The 24,389-nt window shown below is 41.1% G+C and overlaps 1 protein-coding gene across 2 annotated transcripts in view; it reads right to left on the bottom strand.

Moving 5' to 3' along the window:
• Window positions 1-4,991: 4,991 nt before the first annotated feature.
• The window catches only part of ano10a (anoctamin 10a), a 31,999-nt gene continuing 12,601 nt past the window's right edge, over window positions 4,992-24,389 (bottom strand). For both annotated transcript variants that reach the window (XM_080744693.1, XM_080744692.1), the window contains 2 exons: window positions 15,206-15,322; window positions 4,992-6,412 (listed from right to left, as the gene is read on the bottom strand). In XM_080744693.1, the coding sequence (XP_080600819.1) occupies window positions 6,371-6,412; window positions 15,206-15,322 (159 nt within the window). In that variant the 3' untranslated portion in view covers window positions 4,992-6,370. The remainder of the gene's footprint in view (window positions 6,413-15,205; window positions 15,323-24,389) is intronic.

Here is a 24,389-nt window from a genome sequence, read left to right as displayed (position 1 = left end):
CTGATTACGACAAGGAAGGAGACGAGGAAAGGTTGAATCTTGGTGACAAAGAGTGAGACAATGAGCCTGTGATGTCTTAAGCCCAGCAAACAACCAACATCAAAGTCTTGGTGAAGATATAAAGCTTCTAAAAGAGTTTTAACCTTTTTTTTTATTATTATTATATTTAAAGTCAATGACGAGCTTGAGTCTGGACAGTGTTTGTATTTTATCGCACTCAGACAATCATTTTTATTTTTTTAGTTTATTTTTTAAAGGTGAATTTTTACTTGGTTGAATATAACTCAAGAATACAGTTGCAGGCTCCTGTAATACTAACTCCTTGAATAAGTACTGCTTTGTCACAATAATGTTTGCTAGTTGCTGAGGCAAGGGAAAATATAATTCATTAGCATTTATTTCAAAGTTATCAATAATGTTTTGGATTAAAGACAAAGGGCACTTGAAAATATAACGTTACTGCTGATACTTTTTATATAGGTTGGGTATTAAATTGTTTTGCAATACTCACAAAACATTCATAATTTGTACAGAATATAGGCCATCGTGAAGTTTCATTGATCAATGAAACTTTGCCATATTTCACCTTTTCACATCTTTTGTTTCAACTCAGATTTCTCGCAGACGTTTGTTTAGTTCAATCTGTTGGTTAATTCCCATACCAAAAAGTCAAAAAGATGACTCTAAAAAAATGTCATGCTTACATCTAGGACCCTGTGGACTTGAGAATACCAATAAATACATTTTCACACACACACACACACACACACACACACACACACACACACACACACACACACACACACACAAATAGTTGGGTAATCCTTTCTTTTCAGTTAATATATTGACATGACGTTCTATCCAGACTTTGAGGCTGGCTTGTTTTTACAAGGTGTTTGTTGCGTATGTATGTATATATGTTGAAAACAAAAGTTTATTTTTTAACTGGGGACTTTTGAATGATCTGCTGTTAAATGCTGTGTTGACTGTGTGGGTCCTTCTGAGGTCAGTCTGAGGTCAAGTCAGTGCTTTCATTGAGTCTTTTATTGTTTAGAACGTGTGCGTGCAACTGCATAAGAATTTGTGTGTTCCATTGACCCCCTTTGAGATTTTCTGTTATGACTCAGTGATTTACTAAAAATGGTAGGCTAATGACTTTCTAGCTTTAAAGAACCTGGCCTAAAAACAAATGAGCGAGGATGGAAGAGGTACCCGACAAAATCCTCAATGCCCATTTAACTGAGTGTAAAATGTAAACCTTATTGTTCATTTATACACAGTTCAACGCTTAGGATTTTGCTGTGGCGAGGGGAATGGGGATACACTTTAAGGGCATTGGCAATAAGCTATACAGTATGTTGCAGCTATCTGTACATAAACTTTTACTTTTTTCTTTTTTTTTTTTTACTTTTTTTTTCACTTTTTTTTTTCATTGTTCTATTTCAAACCTGTGCAGCCTTAAAACGGCCACATCAGACTGAAAAGAGAAAACAAAGGAGAAAGCTATCTTTTAAAGATTTTATTTTATTATTTTTCCCTTGTCTTTGATTTTACTTTTTAAAAATGAAATGTGTGTAAATAGAGTTGTAAATATGGTGCTCTTTCTCTGTATCTAGAACAGCGGAGTGAACCTTTTGGTGCATAGCTGTACAGTAATATAGCCTTATTAGTAATATGGTTGTCTCTGAGATAAAAAAAAAATAAAACTGAGAAAAACAACATGAATTTATTCATAACGTCAAGTCTCTTGACTGTTGTCTTACTCAACTGTATCCAGGTGAATGACAAGTGCATGTGTTTCAATGTTTGACATTATCGCTCCATTGGCACTGAGATGGGATGAGATGAGAAAGAATCACCTACTGAAACAATGTTACTGGACCAAAACCGTGTACTGGCTTGAAATGGGGAAGGAGACGGTGAGAAAAGAAACAAAAGATGAGTTTGAAATGACAGAATTATTCAGTGTATTATTCTGTAGTTGATTCCTGTTGTCAGACGTTAACATATAGCTATATGGTAATATCCCAAATAAAATGTTGTGGAAAACTGTCTGATAATCTTGTCTTCCCGAGTATTTTTTTTTGTCATGGTTTACTAAGAACAATGACTGATGCTTTCTGTGGAATAACCATTTGAGTAACACTTGGTATGCATTCCATGTCTATAATGCTTTACATCTGCGATCTGCTTATAACCCTGCATAATTATAGTCATAAGCACTCATAAGTGTTATATTACAATATAACACCATTTTTACAATATAACACACCATTTTATTATAATAGTTCCCATTTTGGGGGGGCATGGATCATAGTGGCAACAAAATAATCTGGCAGAATTGGCTGGGCATGTATGGTGAGTGAGAAGGAATCCAGGGGGAAAAAATATTTTGGTTCAAGAGTTATTGGCTAAAACATTAAGTGGGCTGTTGTAGCGACATCATGAGGCAGATGTGAAACATTTGCGGTGGAGGAAATTCTTTGGCCTACTGTGAGTGCAAATATGGCAGCTTTGGCCCTCCATCCTTTCATGATTTTGGATTTGTGTCATTTTGTGCAAAACAAGCCACTCCTGCAATTTGCTGCAAAATTTGGATGGAAATCATAGCCAATTGGAATAGAATATGATATATGATCTGACACGTCTTGATCACATGCCTACAGGGATAAGGTGTACCAAATTGTGTGGGGTTTGGACAATCTGTCGGAATAGTAACAAAAGATGTTAACCAAAAATCTGTTTGTGGCATTTTGTGCAAAATGGGCCCCTCCAGCAAACTCCAGCAAACTTAGATCTAACAGAAAAATCTAACAAAACCATATTGACTATAGAGATAATATGTACCAATTTGTGTGATGTTCACCAAAATCTGTACTAGTAATATCAACAACTGTGTTTTGCACAAATTGGCCTCCTGGTGGCGCTATAACAGGTGCATACAAAGTTTCATGCCGATCGGTTCAACAGTGCCAGAGATTAGCTGCTCACAGACTGACACATGCACTTACGGACCGACAGGGGTGAAATCATAGTCTTTGTACATGGCCTGGCGGAGACTGAACTGAAATATATGAATAACAACCGGAAATAAATATACAGAAATGTATTTTACGTTAATGGAGAAGAACTTTCAATCTGGATACATTGTTGAAGACAGATTGAGATGTGTGATTTGAACCAGTTGAACTGAACCTTGTCTGTTGAGACACGGTCGGCCAGCCATCCACAGTACAGTAGCTACTTTAAATATATGTCCACAGAACGTGTTGAAATGTAGTCAGTCGTGATTGACGAGCCACCCAACACCCGAGATGTTACACTCTATGCTCTACACACTGAACTCTTAAAGCGGTTCCACTCAAATTACTGGCAAGCATCCAGACCGAAGCCTGGAGTACATAATATATTTACATCTGAATCTTTCTCTGAACTCAACTTTCTCTTACAAAATAGTTTGGTTCCCAAATTAATGCAGAATAACTTAGATTTTGAATGGGTAAAACCCTGGCCAGAAATACATAAGATACAGTAGAGTGGCCTATTTAACTATTTTTGGCCTGGATATTGGGTGGGCAGATTTTACAGAACAAGGGCCGTGCCAAGTGTTCCAACAGATCTGAAAGCAGTCTTGAGAAGAAGCTCACCCTGCCAACAACTTGCACACCTATACTACTCCTGGCTCTACTGTATGTGCAATGCCCAAAGACAGGCAGTGTAGCAAAAATAAAGCGTGCACGCTGCGAACAGACCAGAAAGATCTTGGCAGGGAACCCTCAAAGTCGATTTATGGTGGCAGTAAACGAGTTAACAAAATCAATAACCAGGACCTTCCAGGACCCATGATCAATTCCCAAACGTTTCCAGTACTAGAAAAATGTTTCTAATTTCAAAATATTTCCAGGAATTTCATGACCGTGGGAACCCTGCATCCTTGCTGCCTTGAGTCAGCATTTGACAACATGCAAGGATGGGAAAAGTATGCAGTGAAATGTGACATGCTATTTGTAGTCAGCTGGTTTTGAGTTAAGACACATATTACCGCGTTATCTTAATGACACGTGCATGTTTAATGGCCTACATTCACACACTAATGCAAGGTGGTGCCAACCTGCTCATCAGGAGCAGTTATAGGACAACTTTGTTTTTTTTACAAGGGTTCATATTTTAGACTGTAATTAGAGAAAAGAAAAAGCTAGTGTTAAAATGTTTTCATTTGCTTCGTTCTATTGTTTTATCGCGTTTACTGTGCTAAAATGTGGGGCATGCGTACAAGTGGCTAAATATGTATTTTTAGACACAATAAGCCAGCAGTTTCTTTATTGCTATTTACAGTAACACTTCTAGCCCCCATAAGTCACATCCAACCTTGAAAGGTTGCGTTGTATCTTGGGAATGGGCTTATTCTGTGTAAAATGACATATTTAGCCACTTGTACGCACTCATCTTTTATATTCTTTAATTACAATCTAAAATATGAACCCTTGTTGTAAAAAACTAAAGTTGTCCTTTAAGGTAAGGGTTCGGTGTCTTGCTCGTGGACACTTTGCCAGGGGGAGATGGTGAACTGTGTGTGAACCTTCTAATTCTCAGATTAGCATTCTTCCTCCTGGTGCTATTGCCAGTGGCTCCCTACAGCTGCGCATCCACTGAGTTGCAATTAAACAGACAAGTCAAGTTTGTTTTCAGAAATGGTATTGGGGGCCCTCACATAGGTGTGCAGATGGTTGGATAAATTGCACCTGGTTATGGCTAAGAGCACCAGAGCCCTGTAATAAGAAAGTCAAAAAATAAGTATGTTCAGTTCATATACCGTATTAGATATACTGTAGAACAAGCAGAAACAGTTCACTGTCTTGAAGATAGATTTATTAGAGTAGAGAGATGCAATTCAGTCTGCATCCTCCAGTTTCATAATGCTTTATAACAGTTTCAATACACTTTGTAACATTGCAAACAAAGGAGGGTAGTCTGTGTGTAGCGGGGGAAAAAAGTCACTGTAGGCAACGTGTTTGAAGGCACAACGGAGTGTTCTAAGATTGCATGGTCTAAAGTCCTTAAACACAGTCAAGTTTCCCATTCCACACATGAAAAGCATTAACACACTCATTTTAATCCATCAGAGGATGGATTACCTTGTATCATAAATACAATGTAATTTTACCATCAGATATGTCTTAATCAGAGAATACCCTGTCTATGACATGCAAACATAAAATGCCAAAACACGTCTAATCTAATCATCTCGCCTGGTTTTGTCATGTTGTGATGGACCAGAGAATCTGGTTCGTCACAACACACATGATTCAGACCTCTGCATTTGTGTTTTCATGTTTCAATTCCTATTTAATACTGGCCTTAGGGTGACAATTTATGATACCAGAACACCTAATGCTTGATTTAGTCGTACAATGGAGTTGTCAAAAAAGCAGATCTACAAGCTCACAATGCGTAGTGCTGCATTCTGAGTTTGCAGATCAGCTATTTCCAGGGCACACCACCAGCGTGCAGCCAAGCATAAATTGGCCTTTAGAAACGGCAAATAGCCTACATTTTCCTGAACACCTCAATTTTGAAATCTGTTTGAATACTGTAAATAAACTGTGTTTTTGAGATACATACTGTATATGCATCTGTTGTTCTAGTACTGGATGAAATCCTACTCTAATTACTTCCTACTTCATTATGAATGGGTAGGCAGCTAAGGTAATTTATAATATACCTAAAAAGTGCTGTGTTCCTTATATTCTACCCTATGCATAATCCCACACATTCATTATTGATTAAACCCAACCCCAAAAGTGACTTCAGTGGTTGTAAATAACACACATAAACCATTTTGCCTAACAGTGTTGAATGTCAGGTCAATATTTGTGATAGCTAGCCCCATGTAAACCTTTTTTTGTTTGTTTTTTTGTTGCCATAACATTAAGCATTGCTGTATTGCTTTTCCAAACCCTTCACCAATAGCTTTTAAATATAAACACTTATACAGCACACCACCCACTTACAGTACATTTGTCTTATAAACCATGTAAAATGTATTTGGATGTATTCTTGAAACAGTAAGGGCAATACCATAGTATTGTGGTTTTCTATTGCTACCATTTTAGGTGTACCATTTGTCAGTTCATATTTTCACCCTGCAGAAAACATAGCGGGTTCTAAAAACTCAGCCACAGCAAACAACTGACACCTATTTGACAAGGCCAAGACTGACTCTTAAAGCCTGGTTTAACAGCCGTTCTCCTTTATAAATATATGCATGAATAAGCCTGAATAACGCCGTAAACAACAGTCTGAAGGGGTCTGCAGTGCTTCTCAGTGGTCAGACAGTCAGTATCTGGAGGGCTGTCCTCTCCTCTCGTCCTCAGTGGACAGCCTTGCTGAGCTCTGTGGCCTCCAGCATTTTCTGGAAAACATGGAAAAACAACACCAGATGAGCTTTTGCTATGAGAAGTTGCAGTGTCATAGCTGAGGCAGTTTGATGGCTGATGAGGTTGTAATGCACTGTATATTTCATGCTCCTTTGGTAAACTTGGACATCAGCCACTGATAACAGATAGATGTAAAATATAGCAGGTAGCTTAAGGAGGGAAGCATATGCTGCTTTTAAAACTGAATTGCTCTCATGGGATCAATAAAGGTCTATCTATAGTCACATAGGAAAATGTCTTATATATGTTACAGTTAGTTTGGGTAACTCAGTTAGATTGGGGTAAGAGCGCTCGTTTTGTATTTCAACACACCCCCCCTACCTGCCACCACCTGATGAATTCACTTTGATAGTCTCTTATCAACGCACCTGTGTATTCTGCATAATCGCCAAATGATGGTGACAACACAGCATTCACTGTGTCAGTGATGTCACTCGTATGCGTCTATGCTTACATTTCTTTCTGTTTACCTACCAGCCCAAGAGCTCAACCGTGTTTAGCCCTCTATGGTTTAGCCATTAGCTTACTATGCCTAACTCTAACCCTAACCCTAACCTTAACCTCAGTAAAACTATGCCTAACCCTAACCCTAACCTCCGTGGGGTGAGGCGCTATGCTGCCGACGCTACGTTGTCTCGTTGTCGTTGTTGTGGATCAAAGCGACCGCTTGTTTCCGTTCCGCTCCGCACCGCACAACGAGCGCTCCGGTTCTCGATTTCACTGAAAAAAAAACGTGACATATATATATAAACATATGTCACCACTAGATCGAGAAACAGTTAGATCGAGAACCGGAGCGCTCGTTGTGCGCCGCAGGGCGGAACAAGCGGTCGCTTTGATCCACAACAACAACAACAACGCAAAATCGGCAAGATAGCGCCTCACCCCACGGAGGTTAGGGTTATGGTTAAGGTTAGGTTTAGGCATAGTTTTACTGAGGTTAAGGTTAGGATTAGGGTTAGAGTTAGGCATATTAAGCTAATGGCTAAACACAGCTGAGCTAGCTAGTAGCTGATAAACAAAGAGAGAGGGGTCGCAAACGAGTGACGTCAGCGACTACACAAGTGAATGGCTGTTGTCGCCATCTCATGGTGAATACGCAGAATTACACAGGTGCGCTGATAAGAGACTATCAAAGTGAATTGATCCAGGTGGTGTTAGGGGTGTGTGGTGAACGACAAAACGAGTGCTCTTACCACGATCTAACTGAGTTACCCAAAATAACTGTAACATATATACACACACACACACACACACACACACACACACACACACACACACACACACACACACACACACACACACACACACACACACACACACACACACACACACACACACACACACACACACACACACACACACACACACACACACACACAGACACACACACTCTGATAACAATCTCTCAACTCCCCTGCTGTGAGACATAAACACAAAGAAAATGTGTCATGACGTTGAAGGATATGTGAGTTGACAAGAGAGGCAGGGGAAAAACCCATGCTATGCATGATTAATAATAGTCCATGTTTTTCATTTCTCAAAGCCGGCCCCTGAGGATATTATACTGTGTAGATGGCAAGCAAAGACCAGAAAGTTGTAAACAACAGTACACCGCCTGGTGATCTCCCTTTTATCATGGAGACGGCCTTCTCTCTCCTCATCCTAGCCTTTCTCCAACTCCTCTCTCTGCTTTAAATGACATTAGGTGCTCAGTCAGTACCAAGGGAAGCAGAGCTTTTAAAATAGCATTACATGTCAACAGGACACTCTGGTTCTTGTTGCAGGGGCCTGGAGACTCTCAGCCAGATTGAGTTTGTTATAGAGACCACATTCAAGCTCTGCGGGAGGAGAAGCAAGGTTTGTTTGGCTTACTGGGATGATCCACGGGCCTCGGGGTGACAGCCAGGTATTGTTTGTACCTCTTCCACTGACAGAACATATCTCCCCGTGGATCAAGGGTCACAGAACGGAACAGCAGAGCTCATCAGCATTTGACGTGTGCTGGAATTACTACACTGCCAGCCAAAACATGATCCAATATGGCACAGAGCTGATCGTCTCACAGCTGTCACACCTCCAGAGAATCGGATACCTTGGGACTCTTCTCTCGGGTCTAGATACCACTGAAAGGTCTGCGTCGTATAAGGAGGAAAGGAAATATGGTGGGGGGCGAAAACCTTGCAAGCATCTCTTGTTCTATGTTTGTCCTTTTCTGAAGGAAAAAAAAGACCTCTTCAACCTAAAGTTGGAGAGGGAAGACGTATCTTCAGTGAGGCCATCTGATCCTGCTCACCAAGTTTCATGAATGTCCGCCCATCCGTTCCCGAGTTTGAACTTGACCTTCGATCATTTCAATCCAAAATGAATCATCACTTTGAGCCAGCCTGTTGGTCATTCACACCAAGTTTCATCAAACTCCAAACATCATGTTATTTTGTTCACTGACACAGAGACAGGGGTGATTACACAATAGCACGCTTCATGTAAAGAGCTTTGCAACTCTGTTTCATGCATGACAGCGAGGTAAAACGCAGCTTTAAGGTGGATCTGAGAATACAAACGCTGTAGGCAGTTTCTGTGACCTAGTTTCACACCCAATATGGCCCACTGTAGTTGGTCACGAGGACTTCAGAGTAGCTTCTGATTGCTGCACAATAAATTAGATTCCAAGGCTTTACATCAAAGAAACTCTTTTCTTTCCCCTGGACAGTTATCCTGCCTGAGTTATATTTTAATCAATTAATTCCCTGTGCCTCGGGAGAGAGAGACCCAGAGCAAATTAATGTCCTGAGTGTAACGTTATTAAGGGTTCTGTCCCAGGGACTGATCAACAGCAGGGAGGTTTCTGCTGAGGTAGACAATGGCATTTCCTCAGGGGCAGCAGAGGGGTTAAATACATATGGTCTCCCTTTGGAATAGAAAAAGAGTGATTTAGGATGGTCTTTTCAATAGCAACCAAGAGGCAAAGTTTCTTCTTCTGCAGGAGGAGGATTCAAGCAGTACACATTAAAATATATTAAAATGTCTGGATAGTTAACAAATGGGGTGTCTGAACTGTATTTATACATGGTTCTTAGTAACTAACAGTAAGTCTACTTCAACAAGTAGAGGGGTGTCATGAGAGGAGGAAGTCAGCGGACAGAAAAAGAGCAGGAAGTAAAGAGAATGACAGAGACGGGTTGAGTGAGAAGGAGCAGAGCCAGTGAAGAACAGAGCAGGACAAAAGTCTGCTTTCACCAGAACTGGAACTTGGCGATAAGGAGACCAGCAGAATGACGTGCAGTAGTTAACAGGCATCTCCTAACGCCTATCCAATTCCTCTAACCCACATTCAAACGAATGTCCAGTCAAGAAAACCGCAAGCCCACGCTTAAAGGGGCATGAAACCCAAGGCTGATTTTGTAGTTGTTTTCCAGTTCAGGCTAAAAACTACAGAAGGGTAAAAACATGACAGGCTGCATGAGGCTTAAACCTTATAGTACACCCGTGATATAAGCAAAGCACAAGCAGCCAATACATTTTTTATTTAATTTGATTGCAGTGTGCTGCTCATGTGCAAGAATTGACAATACTGATTACAACTACAGTATCTATGCTTGCACATTGGTACAGCCATGGCTCTGGGTACACCTAAATCTAACACACCCATTATTAAGTTTATTAACTACAGCTGTATTGCAGTCTGCTATGTTTTTATGTAGTTTTTTACCTGTACAGGAAAACAAACTACAAAATCGGCCTAAGGTTGCATGCTCCTTTTGCAACCCAGTGATACCTCCTCCATCCTTGTCAAGCCTTAGGTATGTCGCAGTGCCCCCACCAGCAAATGCTTTCCCTTTAAGCATGCCCACTCCCCCCATCATACTGCCCCCAGGGCCTCATAAGTGAAACTAATGCCCCTGGTACTCCAGAAAGCTCTGGTGAACATGTCCAGCTAATTGCGTTGATATGTCACTATTGATCACAGCAGAGAGGAACCAGCACTGGGGCTTAGGGCTTTAACAGCTCATTGGAGCACACAAACGTAGACTCACACTATAGATGATGTTCACGCAAGCTCATAATGAACACATACTGTACAATACATGTTAACACTACACTCTTGGGGGTACAACATGCCTGCACACATAGATGTAAGTACTGTACTGTACATATTACACACATCCCCTAAAGCAACATCATTCTAGACTGTCTTTCAACCCTATGGGGTTTGAAGTCTATATCCTGTCCCCACTGTGATTGCGCTACACAGTACCACCATATTTACCACTACTACAAGCTAGACAATATACATCATCATTCCCTGTCAGAGTGTGCGTGTGTGTGTGTGTGTGTGTGGGTGTGTGTGTGTGTGTGTGCGTGTGTGTGTGTGTGTGCGTGCGTGTGTGCATGCGTGCGCGCACATGTGTGCGTGTGTTCATTTTATTTGACAAAGCCCAGCTGTAATGGCATGTCACAATCTTTGTTGTAGTCATGATGTTTTTGTGGGTGGGCAATACGTGCCTGCTGTACCAAACTGTGAAAGCAATCCATAGGTTATCAGGATGTGTGTGGGGCCATACGGTATATGGTGTGAAAGTGCATGTGTGTGTGTGTGTGTGTGTGTGTGTGTGTATGTACGCGCATTGTACTCGTATGTGCTTGTACAGTACAGTATTACAGTGATTCCCCCGGAACATTCGCCCGGGACCCAAACTAGTGAAAACAGCAGATCTACAAGCTCTCAACACGTCGCTTTGCGCCATGTTTTGAGCTTGCAGATCGGCTATTTTCACTACTTCTTTAAACATTTGTTTTCAAATTCATGGAATTTTAGATTTTTCATTTATTTATGAATGAAATTACTCCGAAAAATCATTGAATCTTTTTTTATTCATGAAAATCGACAAGAAAGTACAGTAGGAAACCCCAAATTAAGGGACCCATAAAAAATGTGTCCGCGACCCACACATGGGTCCCAACCCAGTGTTTGGGAACCAGTGCAGTATTACATATGTGTGTGTGTGTGTGTGTGTGTGTGTGTGTGTGTACTGTGTACCATTTCACCCTGTTCTATGCTCCAGTCATGACCTCCCCTCAGTGGTGCTGTGGAACAGCAGCATTTATCCCTGTCACAGCAATGAGTACCACTGCTGACACCGCATTATAGACTGATATAGGGATTGCTGGGAACACACACACACACACACACACACACACACACACACACACACACACACACACACACACACACACACACACACACACACACACACACACACACACACACACACACACACACACACACACACACACACACACACACACACACACACACACACAATATGCAATCTATAGTTGCAACTCTTTTGTTGTGTCATGCTTCAATATTCTTAACTATAGAAACCAAAACGACCTTTACCACAGTTGATATCATTGAGCTGAATATTTCATGTGACGGCAGCTGTATCTATCCGTATGCCTGAGGGGGTTTTCCCCGATGACCATTGGCCTGGCTCCCAGTCTTCCGTGGCGGAGGATCGGGACAGTCCCACTGCCTAATAAGCTGGCGGTGAACTGTGGCCTGATGCCATTGAGGTGTGTGACTGATCTGGTCAGATGCAGAGAGGCCGGGCCAGAGGCAGCTAGGTGACTGTACAGCGGCCAGCAGAGTCAGCTGACCGTCTGATCAAAAGACCCAGATCTGAGATCTCCTTACAGGTTGCTCTTTAAGTGATGGTAAACCCACATGATGGATGTCCGTCTAAGTTTGCTGCACTGATGGGATTTATCACCACTCGAACCCCAGCATCCCTATGCCGAGGGAAACATCAGCCAGAAATAGCAGATTTACAAGCACACAACGCAAAGGTATGCGGTGTGTAGAAGGGAAAAGGCGATCAAGTGTGCTTGATATGGGCAAGATTCCGATCATGTTCACCTGCGTCACATTTTATCCTAATCAAAACACATCTTGTTGAATGTCAAGATCCTCAAGTAGTTCCCGTCCACTGGTTTCTTTGTAGCAGCATACTGTAGCCATAACCAAATGGCTCATAGGTTACTGGTTTCTTATGTGTACTGTATGTACAGTATATACTGATTTCTAGCAGCATACTGCAGAGCAGAGCTGGTCATAGGTTACCAGTTTTCTTATCTGTATGCATGAGGCATTATAGTGAGATGCATCATCAATCAGCAAACTGCTGCATGAGACAGAGGGAAATGCATCATATGTGGAGCGTGCTCAACAGCCCAAACTCTACATGTATGGCCGATCTGTTCAATCAATCTTATCCCCTATAGGTTTACAGTCATGGACTGTCTCCGCCTATTTGGTTGCCAATATATCTACTTAAATACCTTTTGTGGTTGTCTTACTGATTGCACATTATGTACAGAACGTGAATATGGATACTTCAGATACTTCAGCTGCATACTAGTTCAGTCACTGAATCTCTCAACACTTGGACCTGTCCTGGACCCTGGACTCATTAGATTCACAACCTTTTTTAATTTCCAAGACCCACAGTTTGATTTGTTTTAGGGCACAGACATTATGGAGATCAATATAAAGTCGGGGATTCTGTAATGTATCGATGTCAAGCATTATTACTGATGTCCTGGATGTTTGGAATTACAGTATGAATGGATGTTGGTTATCATGATGGTGAGCTTTGGTGACATATTACAGAATAAGGATTAGGTCAAAGGGGTTCACACTTTCAGCTTAGAGGAATTAGTTCACATTTACAGCACACGCGCTGCGTTTGCATGGTTAGATCATTACACAATCTGTATTAATGAGTCTATTTTAATCCATTTAACTGAGCCACTCAGATGTGAAACATACAGTCATGGGAAAAACTACAGCAAACTGGAGTGACTGAACATTTTAGTATTGTAAATCTACAACCCAATGTTATCCAAACATTTGTGCACACACTATACTGAGAGTTCAGCCAGCCGCTTACCGTCCATGGAGGTGTCTCTGCACACAACCAAGAGATCACAGAACAAAACACGTCAACTCTTATTCTATTGATAATATACTGTATACACCAAGATTTCACCATGACTACACCCAATGTAAGATTGATTACACTGTGTAAAATGTTAATTCACCCATGTTTATCAACTCTTTTTTATTGTATTCCCAGAATACAGAATGGAAGTATGAAAGTCAAAATTGACCAATCAATGTTTTTACTGTTGAGAGTATACCAATGTAACCCATATGGTTACATCTGTATACTCTCAAAGTTAAATGAACATTGAGGACTACTTTACAGTGTATATATGTCAATAGGCTGATATGTAGTTTTCCTAAACAGGTTTTGTACTGTTAGGAGACCTGCACAAAGTGTGAACCCCCAAACTACGGTGGTTAAAAACTGCACCTGTCCTCATATTGTACAGCTATTGTGCATTAGTATTACAGGATTTTCCAAACAACGCCTCTTAAGGGTCAGCAGCATAAAATAGCAGCAGAAGCAGCTGCCAGTGAGTGAGTACAGTGTTTAAAATATTAATAATAAAATCAAGATAATTGGAAATGGCTAGATCTGTATGCCCTCATCAGGACCGTGGTTTATAGGGAGGCAAGCAGCACAGATGACATGAAAGACATGTCATGATAACTAAAATCCAAACAGCGAACGCAGAAGCACTCTGCCCTGTCATTAACAATCAAACAAATGGTGGTAGAGCACAGAGAGCTAATGCTTTACAGTAGAGCCATATCAATACTATTAACATAGGAGGACACACCATTCTTCTTCAGCAAAGTGCTCTGGGACATACATCACATTAAGGGTCTGCGCTGAATACAGAATGGAAAGCTATTAAGCAGATATGTTGCTGTGGATACGTGCATCAACTCTCTACGTTGTCCTCGTTGTCACATAGACAGAGGTTTTTATGAAAAGATCACTGTGTGTGTGTGTGTGTATGGGTGTGAGATGCACAGTAATACATCTCTGACAAAACAGTGGACCCCCATTAACCAAATGCAACACACGAGCAGAGAACAGTGTTCTCTGTTTGCTCGTTAGCAAAACAGCACTCCTGAGGTTGTGGGCTGTGTGGCTGTGGAGAAGCATGCTGTTGGGTCATTAAGCAATCAGGACTGGATAACAATATTGATGAGACAGGCAGATACACATGTACAAAGACACACACACGCATGCATGCGTGCGTGCATGCGTACTACAGACATGGATGGGTATGCAAGCACGCATTGTTCCATAACCACAGACAAACGCGCACACACATGCACTGCACTGCAATAATACCGATGAGCCTTCCATGGACTGCATCAGTGCAATCCGCAGTGCAGCTCACGTCCATTCCACTGAGCCATGAGTGATGCTGCCGCCTTGCTAATGGTGTTAGTCATGTCCTACTGTTGTCCATCATTAACAACACTATCGCTCCACCGCACTGACATGCATACGTCTTCTTAATGCGCTTTATTCACGCGAGGGTCGTGCGGGTTCTCGAGCCATCACTGCTTCTCATTATGAATCCTATTGTTTTAAATGATTTAACAGTTTGTGTGCCCCTGTGTCAATACGTATGTATATGGCTGTAATATGATATACCATATGTCTGTAAGGTGTTGTCATGCAGTGTTTGGAAAGCATCCCCATATTAATGTCAAATAAAAAGCAAATGAATTCCTCTCAGTCTCTAAAGTCTATAAAAAAAATAAAAAAAAACAATTATACATTGTAAATCTACAAAAGGTGAGGAAATGTATCAATTCTAAGATGCAAGCCTTTTACCTTTTTCTTCAGCGCCTCCAGGGATTCAAATTCCAGGCGGGCCAAGTTGGTCTGGATGTGTTTGGGAACATCAGGGATCACGAAGCACAGGATAAACTTGAAGGCCAGCAGCCCATGCTGAAATCACAGAGGCAAATGATTGAGAAGGACTATCACAATGTAGATATGCCTTTCTCAAACTATGGCTTATGGACCCTGCATGAGTTGCAGTCCAATGCATTCCCAAATGACAAGAGTAGGATATATATTAATGCTTTGGATGCGAGCACTACTGATAATGGATCTTCACATGGATATTAACCACTCAAACCCTATTTCATACTTCGTCCGACTTTGTCACACGGCAAAAATGGAAGTTGAACAGTACAAGCTCATCAAGTGAACATTGAAAATGTTCCCTTATAATGAAGGTTGAAATTGGTTAATGTGTTTTAATGATACTAAGAATACATCTCCTCAATGTAGGTCTTGTCTGAGAGTTCAAGAACCCCTGTTCCAAAAGGGCCGCTGAGAAACAGAAAACAACATAACTCAATTATGTTGTTCTTTTTTTGTAATGTCCTTTGTAGGACATTACAAACATACATAGGGGACAAAACGAGAGTGGAATAACAGAGTTGAACAGGAGCGCTTCTCCATTCATACGTACCCTTGAAAATGAGAACAACAAGTATAGCAGTCGGGGCATTTACATGCACCAACAACATTCCATAATCAATCAAACCATAAGCAATCATATGCAATGACCCTGCCATGATCCTATCCCACAATAGTAGGGGGAAATAAGGGCAAAAAATGGCCAAACCATTACGCGTTGGATACAAGCACCAAATTTGGTACACATGTCCCTTGGGTCATCCTAAAACATCCTAGAAGGGGTGCCCAAAAAAATCTTAAACAGGAAGTGAGATATGGACAAAATTCAAAATGGCCGCCTAAACTGTTGACCGTTGACCCAAAAGACACCAAAATAATCTCCAAAAAGCATGACATTTGGTACACATGTCCCTTTGGTCATCCTAAAACATCCTAGAAGGGGTGCCCAAAAAAATCTTAAACAGGAAGTGAGTTATGGACAAAATTCAAAATGGCCGTCTAAACTGTTGACCGTTGACTCAAAAGACATCAAAAGAATCTCCAAAAAGTATAAGATTTGGCACACATGTCCCTTGGGTCATCCTAAGACATCCTAGAAGGGGTGCCCAAAGAAATCTGAAACAGGAAGTGAGTTACTGACAAAATTGAAAATGGCCGCCTACAGTATTGGTGATTTACTCAAAAGACAACTAAAGAATCTCATAAAAGCATACAATTTGGCATACATGTCCCTTGGGTTATCCTAAGACATCCTAGAAGGGGTGCCCAAAATAATCTGAAACAGGAAGTGAGTTATTGACTAAATAAAAAAATGACCGCATACAGTGTTGACAGATGAAGCAAAGACACCTAAAGAATCTCATAAAAGCATGCAATGTGGTACAAATGTCCCTTGGGTGATCTCTACACATCCTACAAGGGTTGCCCAAAAAGGGACAACATAAAAGCCTATAAAAGTTGGTACATATTGAGTACTTCTTATTATCCTAGAAGGGGTTATTTATTTGTATGGTTAATCCTTTTGAAGCGTTCACCCAGAAATGAAACAGTTTTACTGTGCTTGAAATATAAACCTGTGTTCTGTATGACAAGACAACTGACATTGAAAATGTCAATGATAAGGAGGGACCTGTTAGCTCAAAATTGTCTCTCAATGGAAATCATTCCTACAGGTTGCACTGCTACAACATTCAAATCGAGCAGTTTATCAATCTGGCATTTGGTCCAGAAACCTGCAACCTCTACCATCTCCTGACAAATATGGATGCGTTGCTGATTCATGGACACCTATGGACGCTCTTGCTAGCTAGAGGCTGCCAAAGATGTAGGGTTCGATCATGTTTTGAAGGCATGGAGGATTGAAGGTGCCATACTTTTGGCTGCTTTGAAGGACAGCATCAGTGTACACAGAAAGTAGACTTGAAAATACACCAGGTTTATGCAGACTGTGCAGTTGTCAACTGTTTAAACAGCCAAATTTCTTCAATATGGTCCCTTCCCAAACAAATAAATAACCCCTTCTGGGATATAATAAGGAACACTTAATGTACAGTACATGCCAAATAATTTCCCTTTATGTTTTCTTTTGTGTCAACTACTTTAGGTGCATGGTCATGGTCAGACAAAAACTCATTTCCTGGTTAAAACTTATTTGGGCACCCCTTGTAGGATGCGTTAAGATCACTCAAGACTCAAGGGACATTTGTACCACATTTCATGCCTTTATGACATTCATTAAGGTGTCTTTGCTTCATCTGTCAGTAGGTGGCCATTTTAAATTAGTCAATAACTCACTTCCTGTTTCAGATTATTTTGGAAAACCCTACTAGTATGTGTTAGGATGACACAAGGGACATTTGTGCCCAGTTTTTTGCTTTTATGAGATTCTTAAGTTCTCTTTTGAGTAAATCGCCAATACTGTAGGTGGCCATTTTCAGTTTTGTCAGTAACTCACTTCCTGTTTCAGATTTCTTTGGGCACCCCTTCTAGGTTGTCTTAGGATGACCCAAGGGACACATATGCCAAAGTGTATGCCTCTATGAGATTCTATAGGTTTTTGAGGCAATAGCCAACACTGTAGGCGGCCATTTTCAATATTGTCATTAATTCACTTCCTGTTTAAGATTTCTTTGGGCACTCCTTCTAGGATGTTTTAGGATAACCCAAGGGACATGTGTACCAAATGTCATGCTTTTTGGAGATTCTTTTGGTGTCTTTTGAGTCAACGGTCAACAGTTTCGGCGGCCATTTTGAATTTTGTCCATAACTCACTTCCTGTTTAAGATTTTTTTGGGCACTCCTTCTAGGATGTTTTAGGATGACCCAAGGGACATGTGTACCAAATGTCATGCTTTTTGGAGATTATTTTGGTGTCTTTTGAGTCAACGGTCAACAGTTTAGACGGCCATTTTGAATTTTGTCCATAAATCACTTCCTGTTTAAGATTTTTTTGGGCACCCCTTCTAGGATGTTTTAGGATGACCCAAGGGACATGTGTACCAAATTTGGTGCTTGTATCCAACGCGTAATGGTTCAACCCTTATTTCCCCCTACTACAAGCTGTTCATTCTAAACATGCCACATACTGTAGAAGGATACTTGGATACTTGGAATATACAGTTATTTACCATTAGAAGGATTTATATCCCATTTGCCACTGTAAATGGGATTTGAAAAGCAATGTGTAAAGCTACGTATGTAAATCTGTTTCCATGGTAATAGAATATACTATGCATTCAATCATGTACAGAGGGATGTGAGTAGAACATGAAGACCCTGAATACACCATTAACCATTGTCAACTGCATTTCTTAACGTTCTCACTGAGGAAATAATCTGTTGGTCCTCTCTTCTCAAGGGCATGTGCTTATGAGAAACACTTGACTCACATAGAACTGAACCAGCTAGGTGAGAACCACCTGATTCACATAGAACTGAACCGGCTAGCTGAGAAACGCCCGACTCACGACAGAACTGAACCAGCTTGGTCACTGTGAGAAACATCTGATTCATAAAGAACTGACACAGCTAGCTTGCTGTTTTTTCATGAAACCTGAGGATCAGATGCATATTCACTCACACTTAAGTCGAGTAAAGATGCACGCAATGTGCCCCCCCCCCCCCCCCCCGCACCCCCACACACACACACTAGGCCATCTGGTGGAGCGCCTTGCCATCAGCTCCTTTGATTTAACAGAATTTTCTCATCAGAGTAATGCATTCATGTATACTGAGTGTAACAAATGGCGAGGAGTGAGAGTTGATCAGAGGACATAGATTATTCCAGAGAAATGTGCTCCATGTTTAGCTAAGTGGCTCAGGCTAGAAGGATGATCACAGGCTCTAGGTCACATCCTGGCAATGATTAGAGAAAGGTTTAAAAACTAAATTATTCTATTCTGTTCAACAGAATATTTGACTGAGGAAGGTAGGTGCTATTATAGTTATTTTGGGGTAGAGCAAAATTCCATCCTATTGACGGAATTGGACGGACAAGATTTCTGGCCAAAGAACTACAGACTAAGAGAAATGTTGTCGTTCTAGTGAGCAAAGCAGTTCTACTGCAAACCAAGCCAAACAAGCAAATAAATCCCTGGCCTCAGTAGCTTGTTGTCACATTGATTGAAATGGAACAATAAAATCTCTAGCTCTTAGCTGATTGCTAATACTATATGAAACAAATGTATATTTCTCTGTATTCAGCAGCACAGAGTTGGCATGAAGCTGAGAGATGCCAACACCTTTAAGTCAGCAAGGAGAATGTCATGTGTATTGCTGAAAAGTAACGGGAGCTATCTCTTGCTTCTTGAGGACAACCACTAAGTGGTCCATAAACTCCAGGCTAAAAGTATACTTCATCAAACATACAAAATAGGTTTCACACCATGATAGCATGAAACTCCCAGTTCTGCACTTTAATTGTGTTGTGCTACACAGAGTATAATGATGGCACTTGGAATATCCTTCCCATCTACAGTATACAACATCTATCAAAAACGCTCCTACTTTAGACACTAAATTGGTAATAGGACTCTTGCCAATGCCCAGTTCCAGGCTCGACTACTGCAACTTTCTCCTTGCTGGTCTGCCTACATACTCTCTTAAACCTCTACAACTGATCCAAAACGCTGCTGCATGTCTGGTCCTCAACCTCCTAAAATGTTCCCGGCTCTCACTCCTCTGGCTCTCACTCCTTTGGCGCTCGGTTGCTGCCTGCATCTAATTCAAAAGACCGGTGATGATCTACAAGTCTAAGGTGAACTACCTGCAAGGTTGATATATTGATAGATCAATACATTAGGTTAGGTATGTTATTTCAAGATATATGCTAGGTTTGATAACTACCTAGTACCTAGTACCCACTACCTAGTTACTGTACTTAAGTTTGTAGCACATAATGTAGGCTACTAATTAATATCCGTCTAACTATTCTAACACTTGCCCTGTTGTTTTTGGTTGACTAATGTTCACGCCACTCGCACTGCACTGTGTAAGCTGCTCTGAATATGAGCATCTGTGCCTAAACTATACATTTTAGTAGTAGCATGTATCTGATGTTCTAGTGCGGATCGATTTATTGCCCTCGCCACATCTAGAATATGACCTGGAGAGATGGGATCAGATGGGTCTTTCAGAGCAACTTATGGAATGCATGGTGACAAGATTGGCACAAATCAGAGCGTTCTGGTGCCACGTCTGTCCCAGCTGCTCAGTATTCAGTGCTCAATGCTGTTGCCATGGCACGACTTCACCACTAATTGGAAAATTAGCAATTCAATCCACCTCCAATCCAACTCAAGACGAACTACTACTACTTCCTGCCATTTCGTCTGCAAAGCTGCATAAACTGAATTTCTAAATTCAGTTTTCTTCAAACCCATGTACTGTGATACATATAATAATTAGTAGCCTTTAATGTATTTCTTGGCCTCTGCTCCTGGTGGAACTCATCAGACGTGCATAACTTTCAGGACGGAGGCGCACAAGAAGATCAAAATAGGTCTTGTGAGACACCAAAAGATTTGATGAATATGTGAAAAGTGCCAGGTTAATTGACATAAGGGTTAGGGTTAGCTAAAGACTCAGCTAACATATGATAAATGTATTTTTAATTGATTATGAATCAAGGTTGAGTGCTTCCATTACTGAGGAAATCTTAACCAGACTTTTACAGCATCTAACCTCAATACAAGAACAATAACGAGGACCCATTGTCAGGGCATAGCCCCTATATCCTACTAACAGTCCCATACAATGCCCACCCATTCAATGTTTAGTGAGGTGAAAAGACTACAATATCTTGGGCCAATGATGTCAGGTGAGGCAAGGTAGTGCAATCCAGTGCAATGCTGGAGCAGGTTGGGCTAGGCTAGGCTATTGGCAAGGCCAGGTCTGCTTCTTTGCTGTTGCCACTGGCTAAAGGCTAATCTGATTATCTGCAAACCTGTGTAATGAGATTGGTGGACTGCTGAAAATAACCTTAGAGAAAATGACAAAGTGGGGGACATCTGCTTATTTGTCTGTGATGAGGTTGTAAATATAGCTAGTTCTGTACCAGCTCAAAGCCCAGACTTAATTAAGTGCATTGGGCATTCAATCATTCACGCTAATTACATTTTAATTAAAAACTCACATGAAGTTACTGGAATGGTAATACACAGAACACTGTTGCTGTTAAGAGTCTTTTTGTGTGAAGCCAGAACAATATTCACATGAAAAACAATTAGTGTTGCATCTTGATAAATAGATAATCAGAGGTATTCTGGAATGAATTATGATAAGTCCTACTTTGAATGGGTTTTTCCAAGGAATTTCAAGTGCTATTTCTAGCATTCTTCTGAGTGGTTCCAATGAAACCAATTATCAAAGGTTTCAGATTAGCCAGCCGTCTAATGTCTGTACATCTGAAGAGCTTCAGACTGCCAATGATTCTGGGACAAGATTTGAAACCCTACACAGTATGCCTTTCTTACTGTGAAATTTAAATTGCCATGTTTGAAGCCATCATGATGTGGCCTTGTGCTGCTCTTTAGACAGGGTAGATGTCTGATAAAGTACAGACCTGTGACTGTGTGAGAGAAAGGGGAGGGGGGGGGGGGGGGGGGGAGTGGGACTGAGTTACTAGGGCCCAAGGCGGAGGGGCCTTAATTATTTTATACATTAGCCATAGAAAAATAGCAGATCTACTTTGCAAGCTCACAGCGCTCCGAGCTTGTAGATGCTATTTTTGAAAAGTCGCAAAAATGTGTGCAAATCTTTGATTATGTATATCTTTTAACATTTGTAACTCAAATTTTGCTTCTGGGGGGAGGGGGGGGGGGGGGGGGCTGGAACTAAATATTTTGAGATGGGGGTCCGTGGCCAAATACATATCATTTTGGGGGTCCTTCACATGAAAAGCCACCACTAACATTGAAACATACCGTACATAGGTTTTTCCAAAAAAAACAACCTTGAAATATTTTTGAAATATTCAAAGACAAATGTTCATGATTTTAAAAAAAAATAGCAGATCTACAAGCTCGCAGCACGGCACTCGGTGCCGCGCTGTGAGCTTGAATATCTGCTATTTTTCAATAGTTAAAGCACAAAATGCAAGTGAATCCTTGCTCTGTTTCTGTAGCAGCCTAGCCGGTTGCCAGGCTACTGCTCAGTGATGCATGTGAGCCCTATACAGTAATTACCCAGGTATCATAGCACCATAGCTGGAACACCACAAAGACCCCCACACACCCTCACGGCCATGAGAGATAAGGAGGGGATGAATGATCTCTTTAATCCTCCATTTCTTGATTCGTCTTTCTTCCTTACAGCCACCCCACCCACCCAACACATTGACTGAAGGAGAACCAAGGTTCATTTCTATATTGTGTTTTACACAACTGTTTGATAGAAGTGAGAGCCAGGGCTTCAGTGGTGCCCTTTGTGTGAGTGAGCACCCAGTGAGTGAATGAGATATTAAAGGAGTAGTTCACCCCCAAAATGACTTTTTTACTATTGATTAGTCACGCCATGGAGACTTGAGTTCAATGATATTTTTTTGTAGTTGTCGCATTCCTAACACAAAAAATATATATATTGTAGTACATTTGCCCCCTTTGATTCTGGATGGGGACCCAAATGCATGGCCCGGGATGGGGACCCAAATGCATGGCACTGGATGGGGAAACAATGGGGGTTAATTTACTCAAATTACTGTTTTAGGAATGCGAAAAATACAAAAGAAAAAGTCATTTTGTGTGTGTGTGTGTGTGTGTGTGTGTGTGTGTGTGTGTGTGTGTATTGACCATTATTTGACTATTTTTGGACAACATTGGTATCCATAATTTAAACCGCAGATCATGATCACGATCCCAATTTGTGTCCCTATTTTGGGTATGTCCTTATAAGCGAACATTTCTAAAAGTTCTCTAAAGTATTCAAAAACAGCTGATTGATTAGAATTGATTCACAGAAAAGTTGGAATTGGTCATAAGATCAGTAGTCGCCATCTTACGTTGTGTGCATTATTATGTGTTGTCATTTTAAAAGTTCTGGGCGGTGGGAAAAGAACATTATTTTAGGACTCTCCAAAATCGGGATCGGAACCAAAGATCTGGCGTTGGGTCAGCCTCTAATGTTGGACCTCTTTAGTATGCTGAACCTGGCCCTCATGGGTTTTGTTCCCCCCATCTTTTTTAATGAGCTGCCTGTTCCGTTCTAATGGAAAGACGGCGTCAGAAAGATAAATGGAGAACGACAACGAGAGAAGAGAGGTAAAGTAGCACAGAAAGACATGCATGGAGAATATGAGAGAGTGGAGAGAAGGGAGGAAAGGATGACAGAGAGAAATAGAGAAAGGAACGGAGGAGGAGAGACAGAAAGAGAGTTCTTTGCTGGTGAGAGAAAGGAATGTGCTGGATGGAAAGTACGTGCTTAGATGTACAATCAGCACGCACACATGCGTGCACGCGCATACACGGAAAAAAGGTTCTCTCTTCTCTCTCTCTCAATCTATCCCCCCTCTCCAACGCTCTCCATCCTTTTATTCCTGGCTAGCCCCCCCACCCTTATTTCATTAGACCAGGAGTCTTCAACGTTTTCAAGCCAAGGACCCCTTAGTCGAGAGAGAGATGAAGCACACAACCCACAGATATTATAGTTTCGTCGTTTGACAGCACAATCATCTGTCTATTTTGGGATCCAGATATTTAAACACTTGAACCGTCAATACTTAATAAACTTGACCTATCATCTGTATTTAGTGTGCTCTTTTTTCCCCCTCTACACCAAACCTCTTTGCCGAAAATAGCAGATCTACAGATCTACGCCAGCGCTGCGAGGGGTTGTGAGCTTGTAGATCTGCTATTTTTTGCCAAAGTTCTCAGAATAAGGACGTTAGGGTTCAAGTGGTTAATACAAAAGAGGAGAAAAAAAGTTTCTATCACACAAACATTTGGAGGACCCCCTGTAGTAACTATGAGGACCCCCTAGGGGTCCCGGACCCCCTGTTGAAGACTGCATAAGTCAGATGACACGTTTCCACATTTCACTCTCTTCCAATCTCTCACCTTTGATCCCCTCTAACCTCTCCTATTATCAAGGGTTC

This window comes from Nannobrachium achirus (genome assembly GCF_963921795.1).
Source record: "Nannobrachium achirus genome assembly, chromosome: 2".
Classification (NCBI taxonomy): domain Eukaryota; kingdom Metazoa; phylum Chordata; class Actinopteri; order Myctophiformes; family Myctophidae; genus Nannobrachium; species Nannobrachium achirus.
This window is presented reverse-complemented; position numbering and strand designations above follow the sequence as displayed.